Raw genomic sequence first — 20746 nt, 5'->3', positions numbered from 1 at the left:
GAGGTACATATTTATCAACTTTCCAGAAATAAATAATAATTAAGTTATCTTCATTAAGACGGCTTAGGAAAATACCACAACACACTGTAACAAAACAGGCTGCTTGCTTTAACCACTGAGCTTTAGCAATTATGCTTTAAACAATATGTAATCAGCTACACTATACTGGTAGGAATCCATTTCATTGTAGTGGTTGCCAGCTGCACTACTATAAATTAAGGACCTGACAGGGTTTCCATTAGGTATTTCCTTTGAGATAGTCACATAGCAGGCTATTAAACTTTACTTTGGGCTGACACTTTGAATGCCCTCTCAGGCTATAAAGAATGGTTCAGTAAAGCTGTGTGACCATTTTGGTTTTTCCAGCTCAGTTACAGCAAGACATACCCAAATTTGTATCACACTTCAGAAGACATTCAAGATAGATTTCACTGGCACCAAAGCCATACTTTGTCCGGAAATTCCTTTATTAATTAAGAAGATTGGAGTGAAGTTTGAAAACTGGCCATTACACAAAATAGCCTAATACATTTCCCCACAATCCAGGGCATGTTATAGATTAAATTCTGCCATGGACTGTGGAGATGAGTACGTCCAAAAAATTGTAACAAAGAGGGAAGAGAAACAGGATAAAAATTGCCCATCTCAGCTCTGGCATCTTAACAGGGAATTTCCTAGGTTTCTAACAAAAATCTCAAATCCCTGAAAGGTAGTACACATACTAATCACTGATGTGCCTGGTAATTTACTTTACCTTTAAAGATTTGTATGTGTGGAATTTCCTTTTCTAAATGGTCCCAAGATCTGCCAAAGAGGAGACCTGCTCCTGCAGGTGTATATTGAGGGGTGTGGGGATGGAGGAGAGGAAAATGAGTGGAGGTGTAGTCATGGTGTTGGAAGAGGAGACTCCCGCCTCATGAGCTTCTTCCCTCCCCCCCCATCTCCTCCACTGTGAGACTTAAGAATCAAATCAGGTGGAGGGAAAGAGGGACAATGCAAACCCCAATTCCTACAAGACAAAATAGCCCGCCTCCTGACAAGCCCAAACAGGGCTCATCAAAGACAAACACATACTGAAGTTCACGGAGACCTAGAGGTGGCTCCCAATGAACCTCCTACGACCTGTGAGGTGGGTCAACAAACTCTTAAGGCTCATTGGGGAGTCTCCCCTCTTGTAGACCTCAGTCAGGTCACAGAAAAGGCAAGGACACCTGCGTCGCTCCATCCCCGCCCCCAAATTTCCTATAGTCTGCAGGAAAGCTCCTTTCCCATGGGCCTCAGGAGCATGAACAGTAAGAGCAGGAGACTTGAAGGCAACAAAAGAGGGGGCTCGTTGTCCCCATGATCTCACATATGTTCCATGGAGCTCTTGTTTCATCAAGAATAACTCATCAGAGTTGATGAGCCATAGTGCTATTACTATTTAATATCATAAGAACCTGTCAAAAATCTTGAGAGCTGTGCTCTAGATATCAACTAGGAGAGTCTAGTAAGCTTGGGTAGTTTTTTCCAGCCACAAAGTGGGAAGGAAAATAAACTTGAAAATTCTGAACCCCTCTACTTTTAGGGTGCCACAGTTCAGAGCTAATTCACTTCAAACTGGGAGACAGGGGAAGGTTCTACCTCTGCTACCTCTGCTAACCCACCAATTTTGAGGCCAATGGCAAGAAAGGGAGGAAAAACTGGGCTTATAATGGAAACTCATTTGCAAGCTTAATTTTGTGGTGGCTTTGTTGCTCCTTATTAGTGCCTTTCACCCCTAAAAAACAACAGAGAGTCCTGTGGCACCTTTAAGACTAACAGAAGTATTGGAGCATAAGCTTTCGTGAGTGAATACCCACTTCGTCAGACACATGCAAAGTGGGTATTCACTCACGAAAGCTTATGCTCCAATACTTCTGTTAGTCTCAAAGGTGCCACAGGACTCTCTGTTGCTTTTTACAGATCCAGACTAACATGGCTACCCCTCTGATACTTTTCACCCCTAAGGCTCCTCAAGCCCTTCTATACACACACAAATGCACACTCAGCAAGGTCTAAGCCTTATTCTACACAAATGCTGCTATCTCTAGAGTGGAAAGAAGCTGCTGTTAAACAGCACACAGCAATAAAACAACACAATTTAAGAAAGGAATGAGGGAGTATAGTAGTTTCAGCTGAAACTACATGAAGAATTTAAGTTGACCAGGCTTTCTTTATGTTTTTCATTCTGTGGAGCCCTTTACAATGAAAAGATCATCTCTTGAAGCCACTCTCTCTCTCAGCACCCCAAAAACTTATTTTGAATGTCAAAAGGTTGTTATGTGTGGACCATTAGGAAGGACTCTGAGAATAACTAGTCTGTGAACTATTAAACAAGCAAAAATCTTGGGTACCTGCTTACTTGCTTCTTTATTTCTAGTTCTTAGTTACATATATACTGTTTGCATCACTGACACTTTAATAGAAATTGGAGTCCATTGACAGGCTAAGACAAAGAACTAAACTTACTTTTACTCTCCTTACAGCATAGGTATGGCCAACAAGGTTGAATACTGGCTGCCGGACATTCCTCAAATCCCAACCTTTCAAACTACAGTCAACTGCGCCAGTTACCAGCAAATTCTGATTATTAAAACAAAACAAACACACATGCAGACACATTAGAACAGGATGACTATTAAACTGCAATGATTAAAATACAGTCTACGAGATCTAAAAAGAAAATGGAAATGTAAGTTACAAATATGTTTACACACAAGAAACAATTTTGTAAACTATGCAAGTGTTTGTCTAACAGTGTAACCAAAGCTTGAGTCCTACCTATGCCATTTATCCCTGGGAATGACTCTTCTGGGATGTTAGTGACTGAAAATAATCTAATCAGCCACTAGACATGATTGTTACTCGCACATCAGTAGAGCTGAAGAGACATTGATGTGGCAGTAAAAGACCTTTACTCTTTAAGAAAAGTGGTTCATTTAGGGATGTTGACTGTAGTTTGGCACAACGCATTATACCTCGTCATATTTGCACCAGTCACAGCTCAAGATCTCAGCCTGGTGGCCTGGAATCACTACTTTGACTCCTGGCGTCTTCACATCCCAAATTCTTAAAGTCTGATCACCTGAAACAAAGGAATCATTGGTGACCCAAGGGTAATTGCAGGGAGTTTTCCCATTATAACTCTGAAATACTTTTTGTACTGGTCGATTTGAAGTGACAATAATTTGCTCGGCCTTCTACAAAACATAGGTCCTGGCATGAATCACTTACAGTCCAAACAAGAATGACTAATTATACACAAGATTCATTGAGAGACACACAGGAAATGATTAGGGTTTTATCATTTAATTAACAAGATAATCAAACCTAACACCTAGCTTTGTTTTATCACTAGCACCCTCTGTTGCTTTCTCAATTTGAGTAGGTCTTGTAACAGGGATATGGGGTAAAATTTTCAAAAGGGCTTAAGAGTATGTCTACAGAGAACACGTGACACACAGGGTTCTCACTACATAAGGCAGGATTCACTGAAGATTATGTGATCAAATAGCTCCCACCCTACTAATTTTACTTGCTGTAGTGGGACACATTTCATTTTGGGTTTTAAATTTCTCAGTGATATAATAATGGACCTTTTAAAAAAATTATATATATATAAAAAGCTATTTTATCTTTGAAAGATGTTTTTCATCAGATAATACAGATTTTAAGAGGTAGCCTACATTTTGCAACCCACACTACTTGACAAGACACTTTACATTTTTGTAAGAGAATCAATACACAAATACATGTATAGTTTGGTCCATTACCTTTACAGTTAATCAAAGAAGCATTTTGAGGGCCAAAGATATTTGGAAAACTAGCCCATTGAGCTAACAATAATTTCAGCAGAATATAAGCAATCTCCCTAGTGGTAAAAAAAATTATACCTGACCATATGAAATAGCCATTATTTTTGACCTAGTAATCTGGAGGTAACACAGTGCAGCATACACAGATTTGGTGCCTGCCAGAAACAGTACTATCAATGCATGGCACTACTTCAGAAAGGAAAAATAATACTGTACATTATAAAGTGACCTTACTACTGAGCCCTTTGTCCAATGGAAGAGTCAACACTAAAGCCAAAACTGGCTCCCCATTTCCCCAGCTCAGTTGCAGGTAAAAGGACTCACAAATAAAACACAAACCTTGGGCTGATAAACATTTGTAAAATGGACAGGACAGGACAAAACAGGACAGGACAGAACAAGGTTAAAGACTGAAGCATACCAAGTACAATCGTATTCATTAAGGGTCATCGCTAATTAGCATTCCGATTATAAGCAAACACAAAGATTCCCAAAAGTTTCCAATAAAAATGCATTTATTTATTTATTTATTCATTCATTCATTCTACTTTTAGTAACAAGTCACCGCTATTAGGCAACATATTTTTGCTGGTCTGTTGGGTGGTTACTGAACACAGACTTGTCTATGTATTCTACTTGTGATGTTGCAGTCTATATGGTTTTATAAAAATATGCTAATGAGTGAATATAATGTAACTGGAATATGCTTCATGCAAAAGGTCTCCTGTAAGGTATCATTACAAAGCTTATAATCTACTGAGTGTGATCATCCTATTTGTATAAATGTACCACTCTTGTATCTGAAACTAGAAATATGAAATATAACTCTGAGGGCCTATTGTAATTATGCAAAGTGTGGGCCATTAATGGTGGTTTGGCATCTTGATGACTCCCATTAACCAGGACAATTGACTGCAGATGGCTGTGTGTTACCTGTAAGTCTTCCTGTATACGTGTGTGCTGGCAAGTGGGCAATGAAGTCTTGCAGTGATGTGATCATGTCACCTGAACTGGAATCCATCTTTAACCTGATGTCTGAGAAGGAGGGGGTGGGAACCCAGAGAGGGACAAAGGATTCCCGCCTTATGAAAAAGATATATAAATGGGTGGAACAGAACAAAGTGGAAGGAGCCATCATGAAGAATCCCCTAGTTACCACCTCAGGTAGGAAGAGGGGAAAGAATTGTGCCCAGGCCTGGAAGGTGTCCATTCTGAGGGAAAAACTTACTGAAGCATCTCTGAGGGTGAGATTATCTGTATTCAGTTTGATTAGACATAGATTTGTGCATTTTATTTTATTTAGTTTGGTGACTTACTCTGTTCTGTCTGTTACTACTTGGAACCACTTAAATCCTAATTTCTGTATTTAATAAAATCACTTTTTACTTATTCATTAACTCAGAGTATGTATTAATACCTGGGGGAGCAAACAACCATGCATCTCTCTCTATCAGTGTTATAGAGGGCGAACAATTTATGAGTTTACCCTGTATAAGCTTTATACAGGGTAAAATGGATTTATTTGGGTTTAGACCCCATTGGGAGTTGGGCATCTGAGTGTTAAAGACAGGAACACTTCTGTTAGCTGCTTTCAGGTAAACCTGCAGCTTTGGGGCAAGTAATTCAGACCCTGGGTCTTTGCTGGAGCAGATGGGAGTGTCTGGCTCAGCAAGACAGGGTGCTGGGGTCCCGAGCTGGCAGGGAAGGCAGGGGTAGAAATAGTCTTGGCATATCAAGTGGCAGCTCCCAAGGGGGGGTTCTGTGACAACCCGTCACACTACTTGATTCACCTTAAATTTTATAAACCTGTTAAAATAAAAAATGAAGATAATTAAACATCCACGCACTCACCCAAAGATTCCTAAAAAGAGATCACAAACACAAGTGTAAATTTCACCCCCGTGCATAGAGCTGGCCAATACATATATATCACATCAGTCCCAATAAGGAACTAAAGTTTACATTAGACTTAAATGGTGCATAAAAGGCTTTATGCTGACTTTTTGTCAAACGGTGTTTTTCACCCAAACCTATAACCCACAGTACATAAAGTCCAGCAAGACAAGAACCAGTTAGCGCAATCAATGCCAGATTGTGCTGAGACAGAACGGTCACAATTCAGCAAGGCTAGATACTTAAGAGATTAATGAAAAATAACTGTCCTGAAGGCAAAGATGGGTCCAGCTAATGCAGCTTCAAATTAGTTTTCAAAGAACCAAATACTTTCAGCTGAAAGGTTTTTACTTAAATAATGAAACTGGTTTGATAAATACTACTGTCAGGAATCTGACCCTACTATAACTGGTCACTACATAGGAACAAACTGGATAAAAGTGGCTTTAATCCACTGAAGGAAGAAGTTACCAGTAAGAGGTAACTTAAACACAAATATTCATGTACAGTATCTCAGCAAAACTCAAATAGAATTTAGCATTTACTATGGTATTGTCCATCCAAAGATCACTACTTAACATTAATTTAGTGTCACAACATAGCTTAAGGGTGGTAAGTATTATTCTTGTTTTTACAAATGAGGAAACTGAGGCACAGAGAGGGTACGATACTTGCTCAAATTCACACAAAAACCCTAAGATAGAGCGAAGAGCAGAACCCAAAGTGTTCTGACTCTCAAAACAATCCTTCTAGGGACTTTTAAAATGATCATTCAATTGGTTTTATTCAGTCATAAGAAATAAATTTGAACAGATGATCCAGCAAAGTATTAATGAAAAATGTTAGGATATATATAGCTTTAACTAAGGTCACTCAATAGGGCTATAATATATGCATGAGGCCCATTTTCACATAGCAAAGACTAGAAAGTAATTAAACACAACTGACTGCAAGAAATCCATAGTCTTCAATTTAGATTTTTCAGTCTGAGACAAAATGCTCTTCAGGTAGGCCAAGAATCTCAGTAAATCAAAGTAGTTTTGATCTTTCTCAAATATTTTACTGTACATTGTTCCTCTCTGAAAAAAAGTAAATGTATTTTCCTGCTGTACTTTTAAACACCCTTTTACCTGTTGACAATCTCTACCATAGAATACTTTACTTGAGAATACTTTATAGCCACTAAGTGCTGTAGATAATTCTTTATCCTGGTTGGCACACACTATAAATAAAGGGCCACACATTTTTGGTATGATATTTCCCTAGAGCTTGCAAAATTAGAAATTCATTTAATCAAGCGTACTTAGCACAAGACACATGAATTGACATGTAGTTAGATAATATTTCAAATGAATATGCACACTTCACTTTAACATGCATTTGATTTGACACAAACAAGCAAATTATGTATTTTTAATAGCTTGTAGTACAAGTGGCAATCAGTATTGCACTTAGAATTTGCCAAATTATATATTTTGCTTTTTAAAGGCATGCTATGTACAGAAAATACACATGCTAATTAATGCATATTATTTCCCCCCCTCTTAAAAGTTTTCAATCTCCAAATACCATACAAACATTCAAAGTACTTTGTGGCAATATTTGTGTTTATATTTAGCATATTAAATAAATAAGCACAAGGCACTTCTAAGAAGTAAAGAAAAAGAGCACTAATTTTATGTGCAGAAGGCAGCCTTTTCAATAAAATATAAGAGTATCAATATATATCTATTCAGGAACTTATGTCTGCCTCACTTCCCATTACCACAAGTATTTGAGTCACACTTTGGTTTTGTTGGAAATTGGGTAAACCCAAATATCCTGGAATTTAAATGTCATTGTCCAAGGGTTGTTTTGCCTTGGGGAGCCACTTCTGGGGCAGAAATAAAGCAAAATCTGATTATTACATCTTCTTTCTTGATAGAAACACCTGAAGACTGGATAATGTGATGGCTTAGCAAGCCAAAATTGGGTCCAGAAACATTCATGGTGTAAACCACATGTTAACAGAGAAATTATCTTGCAGACCACTCCCCTCTCATTCATGATCACTTGGGACTTTATCATCCCCTTTTTGCAATCATAACGTACTACAACAATTATTTGCATGGAAGTGTATTTACATATTTTAACTTTTATTGCAAGCTTAGACTGGGGAGGGCAAAGTATGGCCCGCGGGCCGCATCCAGCCCGCCAGCCGTTTTAATCCGGCCCTTGAGCTCCCGCTGGGGAGCAAGGTCTGGGGCCGCTCCCCGCAGCTCCCAGAAGCAGTGGCATGTCCCCCCGCCCGGCTTCTACGTGTAGGGGCGGCCAGGGGGCTCCACTCCACACGCTGCCCCCACCCCAACCGCCGTCCCCGCAGCTCCCATTGGCTGGGAACCGCGGCCAAAGGGAGCTGCAGGGGCGGCGCCTGCGGACAGGGCAAAGTGCAGCAGAGCCGCCTGGCCGTGCCTCCATGTAGGAGCTGGAGGGGGGACATGCCGCTGCTTCCGGGAGCCGCTTGAGGTAAGCGTTGCCCCAAGCCTGTACCCTGAGCCCCTCACCCGCCCTCCTAACCCATCGGTCCCAGCACAGAGCACCATCCTACACCCAAACCCTTCATCCCCAGCCCCACCCTAGAGCCCTCATCCCTCCCACACACCCCGCTCCCCTGCCCCAGCCCAGAGCCCCCTCACGCACCCTGAACTCCTCATTTCTAGCCAAACCCTGGAGCCTGCACCCCCAGCCAGAGCCCTCAACCCCTGCCGCACCCCAACCCCAATTTCATGAGCATTCATGGCTTGCCATACAATTTCTATACCCTCGGGCCAAAAAGTTTGCCCACTCCTGGCTTAGATTCTGAGAAAAAGAAGAGCCTACACCATGTAACCAGCCTGCTCTCTGAAACCAGAGTTTAGGAACCTCTGGGTTACATAATCTGGTTAGTAAAAAATGTTTTCAAAGACTCTAGTAAGAGATGTTAACATTTTCAGAAAGGTAAATCTCAAACACAGACGCCCCACCCTTACTCTTTGGTGACAAGAGCAATGCAGTCAGAGATGCCATACAAGGGTAATAATGCTGTCACACTCTCATACATAAAGTGTGCTGAACACAGGTGTTTACAAAGTATGCAGACTGAATTTGTTTGTTCACTCAAACCAGAAAAGCTGCAGTTCCAAACCTTTTCTCTCAATGTATGCAAATTCCACAGTAAAGACCAAACCCTTCTCACAGCACCAGAGCACTTTCCATCCTGCGTTTGCAAAATGACTCCTTGAGGAAAGACTACAATAAATGGAGCTAAAATCAGGATGAATGAGGGAGAATCTTGCAGAGCATATACTACTTGAGACAATCTTTTCTTTCCCTTGCACTCATGACTTGTTAAAGCTGTAATGAAAACAGTCAGTGCTTACCCTACCCAATAAATGTAATGACTGCATTAATTATATATACATGAATGCAGCATTAAAATTGAAGTCGTAGAAGATAAAAACTAGCTATTATGCTAAGCGTTGCTGGGCTTTGTCCAGTACAGCACAGACTCTTCATTTCCAAGTTACCAATGCTGTGCAGTATTGGACAGCATCACTGTTATGTAATTAGAAAAAAAAGATACTTGTTAGTTCCTCTTGCTGGCAAATTTAAAAGGACAATAAGAATTTGTTGACTCTATAAAGGATGATTCTATAGTGAACTAAAAGAACCAGGCACGATCTATTGCTCTGCAGTGGTTGAGGATCATTGCGCTGCATTGATTTACATTTGGCTATAAGCTAATGATGTGAGCATTCGGCACCTTCTTTATGTGCTAGTCATCACTTTGGTCTCCAGGTAGAAAGAAAGACCTTCTGGACAAACGACACAATGAGTCATTAAACCCTTTTAGCCATCAGGCCGCTGTTATTTATGTCATGTCTTTAATCACATTTTCCACATGACTGGTCTTTCGATGTCAGCCAGACATTTATTGGGCCCCTGAGCTGATGCAGCACGTCCACCTGATCTCCCAGCTTATTTTATCAGCTCAGAAACTGCTATTGACATCAGAATAGAATTTATTTACATACACTGAATTAACAGCTCCTATTTGTTAATATTTTCAAACAACAACAGGTAAGAGGCAATCAAATAACCAGCTCGAGTACAAACCATTGCACACAATAATAGCAACATTGTGAAGTGCCTCACACATCTTTCAAAATGTGAAATGCAAGTATATTAGCTACTAAATAAACGTTAATGTAATTGAAATACCAGCCAGACATACTCCATTCTCCTGTCCACTCCACACCAGTTGAATCTTGCTGCACACTGATATGACTTACTTAATTTGAGGACTTTTAATCAAACTAAATATTTCTCAGGTAGCATTCATTCCTTTTTTCATTTGGCTTACATTTCAGCATGGCAAGGGATCCCCTTCTTTCCTTCTCCTCCCCCATTTTCTTAAAAGAAAAATAATACATTGAAAATGAATTTATCATCCCTAGAACCAAGGAACTAACAATATCAGCTTGAGCCCAATATAGAATAGTTCCAGCTTTCTCAGGCAGTTGATATAGGACTCCGTCTCAATATCGATCTGAAACAAACTCACTGGTCCAGCCCAGGGCCTTTTTTGAGTAGTGAACCTTCCTCTCCACCCTCACAGCATTCACAAAAGGAGACTAGATAAGAACAAACTTATTTTCACTTTCCCCCCCAAGAGGACTGAAATGCAGAGGAAAAGAAGTGTACAATAGTTGTCCTCCATCTATTTCCATAGCAGTGCCAAATGCTTAACAAAACACTTCAAAGTTAATTAAGTTTGAGCTCAGGACTAAACTTTTGTTTAAATTGTGGAATAAGTAAATTGTTAACCAGAGATCACCATTTTCCTAACAGGTAAAAAGCAACAGACGTTGGGACACGAAACTAATTTCTGGCTTAAAATTCTGAAACTTCATGGTGTGTGTGAGTGTGCATCACACAAATGATTCATCTAAAGCACTTCAGCACGCTTCTGGATGAAGCTGAAGGGGGGCGGGGGGAGGGGAGGAGAGAGAAGGGGTCCAAAAAACAGGCAGAGGAGGAAGTTCAAGTATTCCCTTCCATCCCTATTCTGGTCAAAATTTCTGTGTGACAAGTTTTCAGGCCAGCACTTGTTCCTAGTGAAACAAAGTTTATTGACCTTTTATGTCTGTTATTAAGTTTGAGGATCCTGAAAATCTAAAATGAGGATCCCTGTCTCCTATTCTCCTCCACCACCACAACTGGAGAAGACCTAGTGAGTAGACGTCAGTTGGCTCCAACACCATCCTCTATCCTGAGTGTAAGGGCAAAATACCTTTAACCACCCAAAAAGTGAAGTGATCACCTTGAAAATGCACTGTCTGAGTTGCTTTAGGAAATGCCATTTGGACTTAAGAGCAAGAAACGATCAGAGTTGTTCATTTACTGGACAGAATAGCAATGGATGTGTCATTACTAACGGCATGAAAAGCTCCATTATATGTCTACCATTGTAAAGCCATTTTGTAAGATTTAAAATAATAAAAAAACTGAAGGATACTTCTCCGTATAAAACCTCTCCTTTTTATTCAAGTTCATTGTTGGAGTTAATTTATTCAGTAGATCATCATATATTTTATTTGGATATAAAGAGGGAGATTTAACAGTATTCTGAGTGCATCAGTTTCTTTCATATGACAAGTCTGGGTACGTCTACACTGCAATTAAAAACCCACAGTTGGCCTGTGTCAGTGGGCTCGGGCTAAGGGGCTATTTAATTGCAAAGTAGATGTTCTGGCTTGGGCCCGAGCTCTGGGACCCTCCCACGGGCCTGGGCCAGCTGCAGGTTTTTAATTTTATCACTTTGCAGTCCTTCATTTGGCCCCAAAGAGACTCAACAAATTTTTTTTTGTATTAGTCAGCAGGAACTACAAAACTGGCAGGAGGCAGAAAAAGTAAAATTGCTGATTTTCTTTCCTGAGGACAGGGCACAGCAATACATAGTAGTATATTATACCGTGTTTCTTAAACGGAGGTCTCATACTTTAGGGCAAATGGTCTACTGCTACCATGGTTTTGGAGACAGTCTTTTAAAGATATGTCAGAATATACAAGAAAGCATAAAGCACATCTTAGCAGCCAAAAACAAAAAATTATGAGTGGGAAGGGGAGTTGTATAAATGCAATAGTGTGAAAAACTGCCTCAGGATCACTGAAGTGAAGTAAGTGCTAGATAACTGCTGATCCCAGTTGAGAAACCAACAGAAGTGATTTAAGGATCACAACAGAACCTACAAATCCATTCCATGGCTATACATTTCTCTTTCCTTTCTCCATTTTTAAAAATATGATACACACCACCATCTGCTGGACAAAGTGAGAAATAATTCAATACAATGCAGGCTCTTTCGACTTGAATGCCATTTTACTATAATATTTACCTGAGGCAGATGCAAAACAGCCTGGGATGTGCGGAGACCATATAGTGCTGTAAATGATGCCTTCGTGGCCTTTAAAAGTGCATAACGACCGCCCCACAGTTGGGTCCCACTAAATAAAATGAAAAACAAAAGTCTGCAGGTGGAGAATAGCAATATTTAAATCAATTATTTATTTTGGGCTAAACACAACTTTCCAAGGCGGCTATTAAAATGTACACTTTTATTCTACTGGGGTTTCTGTACAAGAAAAAGAAGAGGTTTTCACATATGCATTCCCAAAGAAACTAAAAAATTTTATGCAAAGAGACCAGAATCTCTCAATATTTTTATATTATAGATAGATATAAATATAATATTTTTACTGTGTCCATCAAACAGTATATCTGGGCACCCAACAAAACTGAAAATATTTCAATTATCCTTTGAAATGTGTCGGGTCTTTCTGCTATTTAGATATTTTGGGGCTAACAGGCATGCATGCTTCTATATTATTAGAAACAAAAGTTAAAAACGTATCTGTCTAAAGGCCCCATCTTACAAATAGCTTAGCCCAAAATCTCCCAGGGATTTCTTTGGGAATTCTATGTCACGGTGGACTGCAGGATCTTCCCTTTAACACACATCATTGAAAGAACTCATGTGTTTTGAAAGTGTACAGATATGAAGGGCAATGCAGCAAGCCAAATTAAAAAAAAAATGACAGCATCAGTTTAAGTAAAGAGGAAAGCAGAAGGGACAGAAAACTGCATAAGAGAGGACACCGTTTCTCAACACAAATTAAGAACTACAAGTTCCAAAACAAATCACAGTGCTGACCTTCTATAAAAAAACAGACATACCAGTTTGGCAGTTTGATCCCATGAACCAGACACCACTACCTGTTCTCCTCTAGTTTGGCTCCAGTCAACACTGTAAACCTATAAATATTACAACAGGTTAGTTTAGAACAGCATAAACATCCAATTTTAATACTCTGCCTAGCCAGAGTTTCATAAAGCATACCTGGATTTTTAGTTTGTATCACAATCAGCTGGAAATATGCACATCTGGAACTAAAGAGCAGTCATGAAGCCACTTAACTGTGCAGAAAATTAAATTTAACATTTCAAACAGTTTTTTCTTTATGAGTTTTGCTTTTTGTTGTACATAGGTACCCAGCAACAATTCCTCTTAAAACTAGGACTAATGAGGAAACAAGTTTGAGTTGTGTTATTTATTTGTTGTGGAAAGATTCATTAGTCACTTCTTAGCGTATCTCTACACTGCAATTAAAAACCCCACACCTGGCCCAGGCCAGCTGACTCAGGCTCACAGGGCTCAGGCTAAGGGGCTATTTAATTGTGGAAGAGATGTTCCAGCTTGGACTCCAGCCTGGTCTCTGGGATCCTCCCACCTCACAGGGTCCCAAGCTGGAGCCCAAACAAGAACGTGTAACCCACAATTAAAAGCCCCTTAGCCCAAGCCCCAGTCAGTTGGCACAGGCCAGCAATGGGTTTTTAATTGCAGTGTAGACGTACCCTTCAAGAATTCAAAAATCTCTCATTTTTTATATACACAAAGTGAAACAGAACTTTATAGTTGGCCTGTTTGGAAACATCTTGGTATGTTTAATAGAGAAATTTAAAAGCTGAAATCATTACATAGAATTTGATACCTCTGAAACTCTTCTCTCTCATGTTATAGATAAAAAACTACATTAGAAGAAAGTTCAAGTTGCAAAGTCAAGCACCCAAAAAACTAGGAAATGCTGCAATTAAAGTTGAACACACAATCTTAATTTGCCTGCCTTGTGCACATGCCTTATAACAGTCTCCTTGCTTAGGCAGTCCCAGTCTTTCCCATCCCTCTGTTCAAGAAAGTCCTGCTCAGCCCCTTGTTCCTGCGCTAAGTACAACCCACCTGAAATCAGTGGGTTTGCACTCAGCACAACTAAGCCATGCCGCTGCTGCTCATGGTACTGCAGACACAACTACTATTTATACTCACGCTAGCTCAATGACAGCTGGCACGAGTATGTGTATGCAAGCTGGGAATCACACCCTTAGCTCGTAGTGTAGACGTCGGCCAAGAGAGCCAATCACCATAAATTGGGTTTGCAGTGTATTCTAAAAACGGTCTAATCTCTTCTGGTATCTTATTCCACAGTTGAGATCCTTAGATTGAAAATACTTTACCTCCAATCTTTCATGATAGGTTTTGTTAGTTCTATTGTCCCAGAAAAGCATAGCTGTCCTGGTAGGTAATGGATACAGAAGTAAATACAGATATACTGGATAGCTGGATCTCAACCCATTAATGGTTCTGAAGATAAGGAGTAAGGCCTTAAATAGACATTGAAAATGAACCATGAGCCAGTGCAGAGTACATTAGTTTTGTCTACACTGAGGACATTTACTGGTACATTCAAACTATTTTTAATTTTGGGGACTGTTAATAACGCCAGTGGTGATGCTCTTATGGTAGCTTGGCCTGCTGAGATCACTGATCTCTACACAAACTGGAGAGTCTACATTGCTTCCATCTTCAGTTTCTCTTAAGCCTTGTCTACACTAGACACATTTACGATAGTACATTTACTGTGGTACCAAGCAGTTTGTTCCCTCCATCCATTGTAATACACCTCACATCCGCACACAAAAGCGCCCAGAACAGTTCATGAGTATACCATATGCTGTTCGGAGCAGACTATGCTACAGCAAGACCAAAAACCATTGCACTCTGAATCATTTCAGCAAAAGTGTGGATAGCTGAAACTGTTCAGCTAGTTCTGGCTATTGTCCAACAGCCCACCAGTCACAAATGGTAGCAGCTACCCACCAGTTTGTGGAACTACTTTTGAGAGTTCTGACACCAACTAAGGGATAGATACCAAAAAGCATTGAAAGTAAATCAGTTTAGTGCTAATGGGAAGGTGGAACAAACCTACAAGTATTCTTAATATGATTCGGTGTTAGGGTAGTTGCACAAGAAGTCTGTGCTTAAATTGGTGCAACACAATTGATTCAATTCTCTAGTGTGTATGAGATTTTATAGTGAATTCTGATAATCCAGTTCTAGTGTTGCCAAATATTTATATAGCTGTTGCTGGACCTCATCTGAGAAGAAGGGAATGAAAGTTCCTAGCTAGCTGAAGTGGAAAGAAAGCAATTTTTTGCCATGGTCACTATAAGGGTTAACGATTGATCCATTAGGACCTAAGCCTTCACACCACTTTGATGAACAAGGAACAGATGCTTTTGATGGGAGGAGAGATCAGCATTCCAGTAAGTTAAAAGCATTTCCCCCTTCCAATCAGTATCATTTCAACCTATCCTGGTTTCAGTTTGAGCCAGCTGTTCTTCATTTAGGTGTTGATTTCTTGTAAATAGATTAGCAAAGGTGTTTATTGCTTATGTAGAAAAGGGATACAAAGATGATACCCAGATATGTGTATTACTGCCAGTGGTAACTCCAGTTGCAGCAAAATCTTCATGCTTTTATGTGTACCAGGCAATGGTACACATACCAAATCCTACTAAAACCAAAGATACACTAGATGCCTCACAAAACACAATGTTCCTGCCCTGAAGATCTTACAATCTAATTAACAAGACAGTCAAACAGTAAATCAATAGAGGATATATGAACAAAGTGTTAAGACACAAAACTTAGTAAACAAAACAAAAAATACCTACCAGTTTCTCCAAACTGTTCCTGTATCCCCCTATGTTTTGTATGTGTCCAAGCCAACCTGCCCCACAGTGGCTGACCTGAAGAGCCCTCCTTTCAAACACCCCCCCCCAGAGAAAAATCCCCCTTCTCAAAAGGAAATGAGCATGTACCCACTCACAATTTAAAAAAGGAAATGCTATAAAGTTCTCCAAGCTGGTTCTCAAGAGCTTGTCTACACTGTGTGGTCATGTGCACAAGAGGCATGTGATTTCCAAAAGCACATCTATGTGTTGCACCCTAACTGGCTCACGTGGATCCAACAAAAAGTTCCCTAGTCCCTGTTAACATAGTGCAGGAAACACTACATTAACACACACTGAGAAATTTTTGTTCACACCAGCAGGATCTACAGGTGCCAACACACTGGAGCTCTTTAGAAATCTTACTCCTCTAGTGCATGTCATACCACGTAGACATGCCCTAAGCCTCTGCAAAAGGGAGATGTGCTACTTCCAGCCACGGCAGCTGCCTATCTGTCTGCCTGCCTCCTGGAGGTTGTGACTCTGCCCTGGATAGATTGGGGAGCTCCTGTCCTATGTGGTGCCCCCCAAGAGGCCATTGTGGCCACGTGGGGGATCTAAGTAGTGGGTAAAGCAGGGATGGGGGAAGCGACCACCAAGCCTAGATCAGTTCTATATCCAAACTCTCTGCCCCCCACCCCCACACACAGTTACAGCTGCCTCAGAAGTTACTGGATTGAGCAATGGAGGAAGGACTAAGAATGCAGCAGAAACCCTAACTTTCAGAATTTCCAGATAACAGTTTTCAATCTTAATTCTCATCCGTGTATGTCCAGTAATAGTTGATAAATATCAGCTAAGGAGAAGAGGAAAGTAAAACCTTAACCAAATAGGCATTCCAATGAGATTTCAACCCCGTTGGAGTAAATCAGTGAATTAATTTAGTTCTGGTTATTCATGAGGTGCAGTAATTGGCTGAAAGGAAAATAACACTGATAATAAAGATGTGCATTTATATTAAAATTGTTTACACTTCTTGAAGTGGGAGGACTGAATCTTATTTGGAAGATGAAGTCGATTCCTGCCAATCTTACCATTAAGACATTATAAAACTCAATGGCAGCATTCCTTAAAAGTATCAGAAATGGATTAAGAAGGCAGTCAGTCATCTTTAAAAGCATTGTCAATCCATGTTTACCAGAAAATATTAATTATATTCCTATTAAGATCTGGTCTCTCTTAGTGCACCACTTATAATTACTGATCCAATTTTTCCATATCTCAGAATAAACAGTCAGCCCATGTGTCCTGCACTGTCTTTCTAACCCATAGTTGACTGTCTCTGACTCCCTGCTCTCCCTGTTAAACCAAGAAGTTGCTTGAAAAACTCTTGTTTCAAAAACAGATGGTGCAGCAGAATTAATAATAATCTTAGGGCTAGAATTACAATTATAAAATGGCATGGAGAAGAGGATGAAATGAGAGGCAAGATTTTAGGGGCAGTGATCACATCTTCCCTACATTTTTATACAACCACTAATAGAATAGCACCCTACTCCTGTTTGGAAACCATGGACACTATCATAAATATAAAATAAATAAAATCATAACTGAACTGTCTAACAAAAAATTCATGCATCCAAATTCTTTATCTGCAGAGTGTTTTTTTTTAAATAAACTAAAGCAGCAATAAAATTCAAAGCAGCAAGGTTACACTGGAACACCCACAAGTCTCAGGTGGTTTTAGACTTCAGCTTTGTGCCTCATTAGGCCCTTCCTGAGGCTTGTCATAACTGGATCCCATATCTAGTTGTGTGTTGTTGCTCTCACATCCACCAGCTCACCAAATGAGGATAATGCTTTTTATCTAGCTAATCTGACAGTAATTCAGACAATAGAGAAGGATCAAGCTGATGGTAACAAAAGCAATGTTTAGTTGTGCAGGGGGAGTGGCTAGGGAGGCATAAAGAGGATTCATGGGGTGGTTGGTATAAGTGAGAGTCATTGGAAAATAAGCAACTGTGTAATATAAAAACAACAGATAAATGTAACGTGCCCTTTTAGAAAAGTTATAAGCATACTAAAGACTGTGGAGTGCGTTAAGTTCTAAAAAAATATAATTAAATTAAAAAGGAAATGAGACAGACCTCAAATGGAATTCAATGCAAGGCAGTATTGCTAACAGCAGCTAATCAATTAAATAACAGATCCAAAGGAAAAACTTAACAGTAATATACCATTATGTCTCTAGCCTGCAGCGCTTGCATAAAGACATTTTACTCAGTTTTGCACAGGGAACCTAGGGCTACCATACATCCGGATTTCCCCGAACATGTCCGGCTTTTCGTTCTTTAAATAGCCGTTCGGGGGGGGTTTCTAAAAATCTAAAAATGTCTGGGATTTCCCCCCGGTCGGCTATTTATAGACCAAAGAGCAGCGGCCAAGCACCGCTCGGCAGCCAAAGCCCTTTCCCGGCTCCCCCCATCCCCTGCAGCCTTAGCACGCCGCCCGGCCCCGCAGCTGTCCACCCCTCCCGCAGCTCACTTCCCCCTCCTCCCCTCTCCTGAACGCTCCGCCCCTCTGCTCCTCCCCCTCCCCTGCTTCCCGCGAATCAGATGTTCGCGAGAAGTCTGAAAACAAGCAGGGGCAAGCGGGCAGCAACAGGTAAGCTGGGGTCGGGGGGGACGCGAGGAGGAGGGCTCCAAGAAGGTGCAGCGCGGCCCAGTCCGGCCCTGGCCGAGCGGCTCCCTCTGGCCCCAGCCAAGCGGCTCCGGCCCCAGCCCCAGCGGTTCTGGCCCAGCTTGGCTCGGGCCCCGGGGCACCAGCCCCAGCCCCGGCCAAGTGGCGCCAGCCAAGCACCCCCAGCAGCTCCGGCCCGGCTCGGCTCAGCTCAGGCCCCGGGGCACTGGCCCCAGTTCCGGCCGAGCACGCCGGCCAAGCACCCCCGGCTCCATCCCCAGCGGCTCCGCCCCGGCTCGGCTCGGGCCCCGGGGCGCCGGCTCTGGCCCCGGGGCGCCAGCCCCGGGTCTGGCCAAGTGCACCAGCCCCGGCGGCTCCAGCCCAGCTCGGGCCCCAGGGCGGCGGCCCCGGTTCCGGCCAAGCACGCCAGCCTGGCCCCGGCTGAGCACCTCCAGCCCGGCCCCGGCTGAGCACCTCCAGCCCAGCCCCGGCTGAGCACCTCCAGCCTGGCCCCAAGCCCCACGACCCCAGCCAGAGCTCCGGCCGGAGCGCAGCCCGATTCCTGGGCTCTTGCTAAAGCCGGCCCTGGTCAGGGGACAGGGAGGGGGGTTGGATGGGTAGGGTTCTAGGGGGGCAGTTAGGGTGGGGGGTTCTCAGGAGGAGGCAGTCAGGGGACAAGAAGCAGGGAGGCTTAGATAGGGGGTGGGATCCTAGGGGGCAGTTAGAGGCAGGGGTCCCAGGAGGGGGCAGTCAGGGGACAAGGAGTGGGGGGGGGTTGGAGGTCCTGAGGGGGGCAGTCAGGGGGTGGGAAGTGGGAGGGAGTGGATGGGGGCGGGGCAGGGGTGGGGCTCCCCCCACCCCAGGGTCCTCTTTTTTGATTGTGGAAATATGGTAACCCTAGGGAACCATGATTTAGTCCTTATTGTATAAGGAAAACCATGACAATACACTTTGTATTTTTCTTCCTGTTTCTAATTATAGATTTTCCTCAATACCAAAGCAGGTGAATGCTGCAATCAATCGTGTCTACCAGCAATCGCTGCTTAATCTGAAAGTATCATTGGCTAGCATGTTATTACTGTATCAGCCTTGGTATAAAGGACAATGCAGCATATTAAAATGAATGGTCAGTACTCCTCTATTAGGCCTGGGCTAGACTTGCGAGTTACAGCATTGTAAAGCCTCCCCCAGCGCTGTAACTCACTCCCCATCCACACTGGCAGGGCACTTACAGCGCTGTATCTCCCTGGGTACACCGCTGCAGGTACTCCACCTCCCCGAGAAGCATAAGACATACAGCGGAGCGGCTACGACTAACAGGTGCGAGTGTAAACACTTGCAGCGCTGTACTAATCAATCATCTTCTCAAGTGGCCAATCCTCTCCATTGTTGTGACCGGCTGCAGGAATGCGGAATTGCTGGTTTCAAAGCTCGCACCACAGAGAAAAAGCAAACAGTTTGCTGTTTGCTTTGAGTGAGTGAGTGAGTGAGTGAATAAGCAGGGGGCCGGGAGTTCGGAACTTGCAAAATAGAGTGCTGACGCCCCAAAAAGCACTCTCTCTCCACCCCACACTCCCTGCCACACTCCACCCCACCCCACCGCATCCATTTTGAAAAGCACGTTGCAGTCACATGAATGCTGGGATAGCTGCCCATAATGCACCGCTCCCAACACAGCTGCAAATGTTGCAAGTGTGGCCACGCCACTGCACTGGCAGCTGTCAGTGCGGACAGACTGCAGCATTTTTCCCTACTCAGCTGTACGAAGACAGGTTTACCTCACAGCGCTGTACAGCTGCAAGTGTAGCCAAGGCCCAAGCCAGTGGTTTTCAAATTCTTTTCTGGCGACCCATTGAAGAAAATTATTGATGGCCACGACCCAGGGGGATGAGGGGTTTGGGGTGTGGGAGGGGCTCAGGGCTGGGGCAGAGGGTTGGGATGCGGGGTGAGGGCTGCAGCGATGAGGGGTTTGAGGTGCAGGAGGGGGCTCCTGGTTTGGGGGGGCTCAGGGCTGGGGCAGGGGATTGGGGTTCAGGAGAGGGTCAGGGCTCTGGGCTGGGGGTGCAGGCTCTGGGGTGGGGCCAGGGATGAGGAGTTTGGGGTGCAGGAACGGGCTCTGGGTTTCGGCGGGGCTCAGGGGTGGGACAGGGGGTTGGGGCATGGGGTTACCTTGGGTGGCTCCCAGTCAGCAGTGCAGCAGGGAGGCTAAGGCAGGCTTCCTGCCTGTCCTGGCACCGTGGACTGCACTGCG

The 20746-nt window shown here is 42.7% G+C and overlaps 1 protein-coding gene across 1 annotated transcript in view; it reads right to left on the bottom strand.

Moving 5' to 3' along the window:
- PEX7 (peroxisomal biogenesis factor 7) overlaps positions 1–20746 on the bottom strand; it is an 83922-nt gene that overhangs the window by 47664 nt on the left and 15512 nt on the right. Inside the window, exons 4-7 of the mRNA XM_008176882.4 lie at positions 12985–13062; positions 12146–12254; positions 3000–3106; positions 2491–2604 (exon numbers count right to left, since the gene is read on the bottom strand). Coding sequence (XP_008175104.1) covers positions 2491–2604; positions 3000–3106; positions 12146–12254; positions 12985–13062 — 408 coding nt within the window. The remainder of the gene's footprint in view (positions 1–2490; positions 2605–2999; positions 3107–12145; positions 12255–12984; positions 13063–20746) is intronic.

This window comes from Chrysemys picta, chromosome 3 (assembly GCF_011386835.1).
Source record: "Chrysemys picta bellii isolate R12L10 chromosome 3, ASM1138683v2, whole genome shotgun sequence".
NCBI classification, from domain to species: Eukaryota; Metazoa; Chordata; order Testudines; family Emydidae; genus Chrysemys; species Chrysemys picta.
This window is presented reverse-complemented; position numbering and strand designations above follow the sequence as displayed.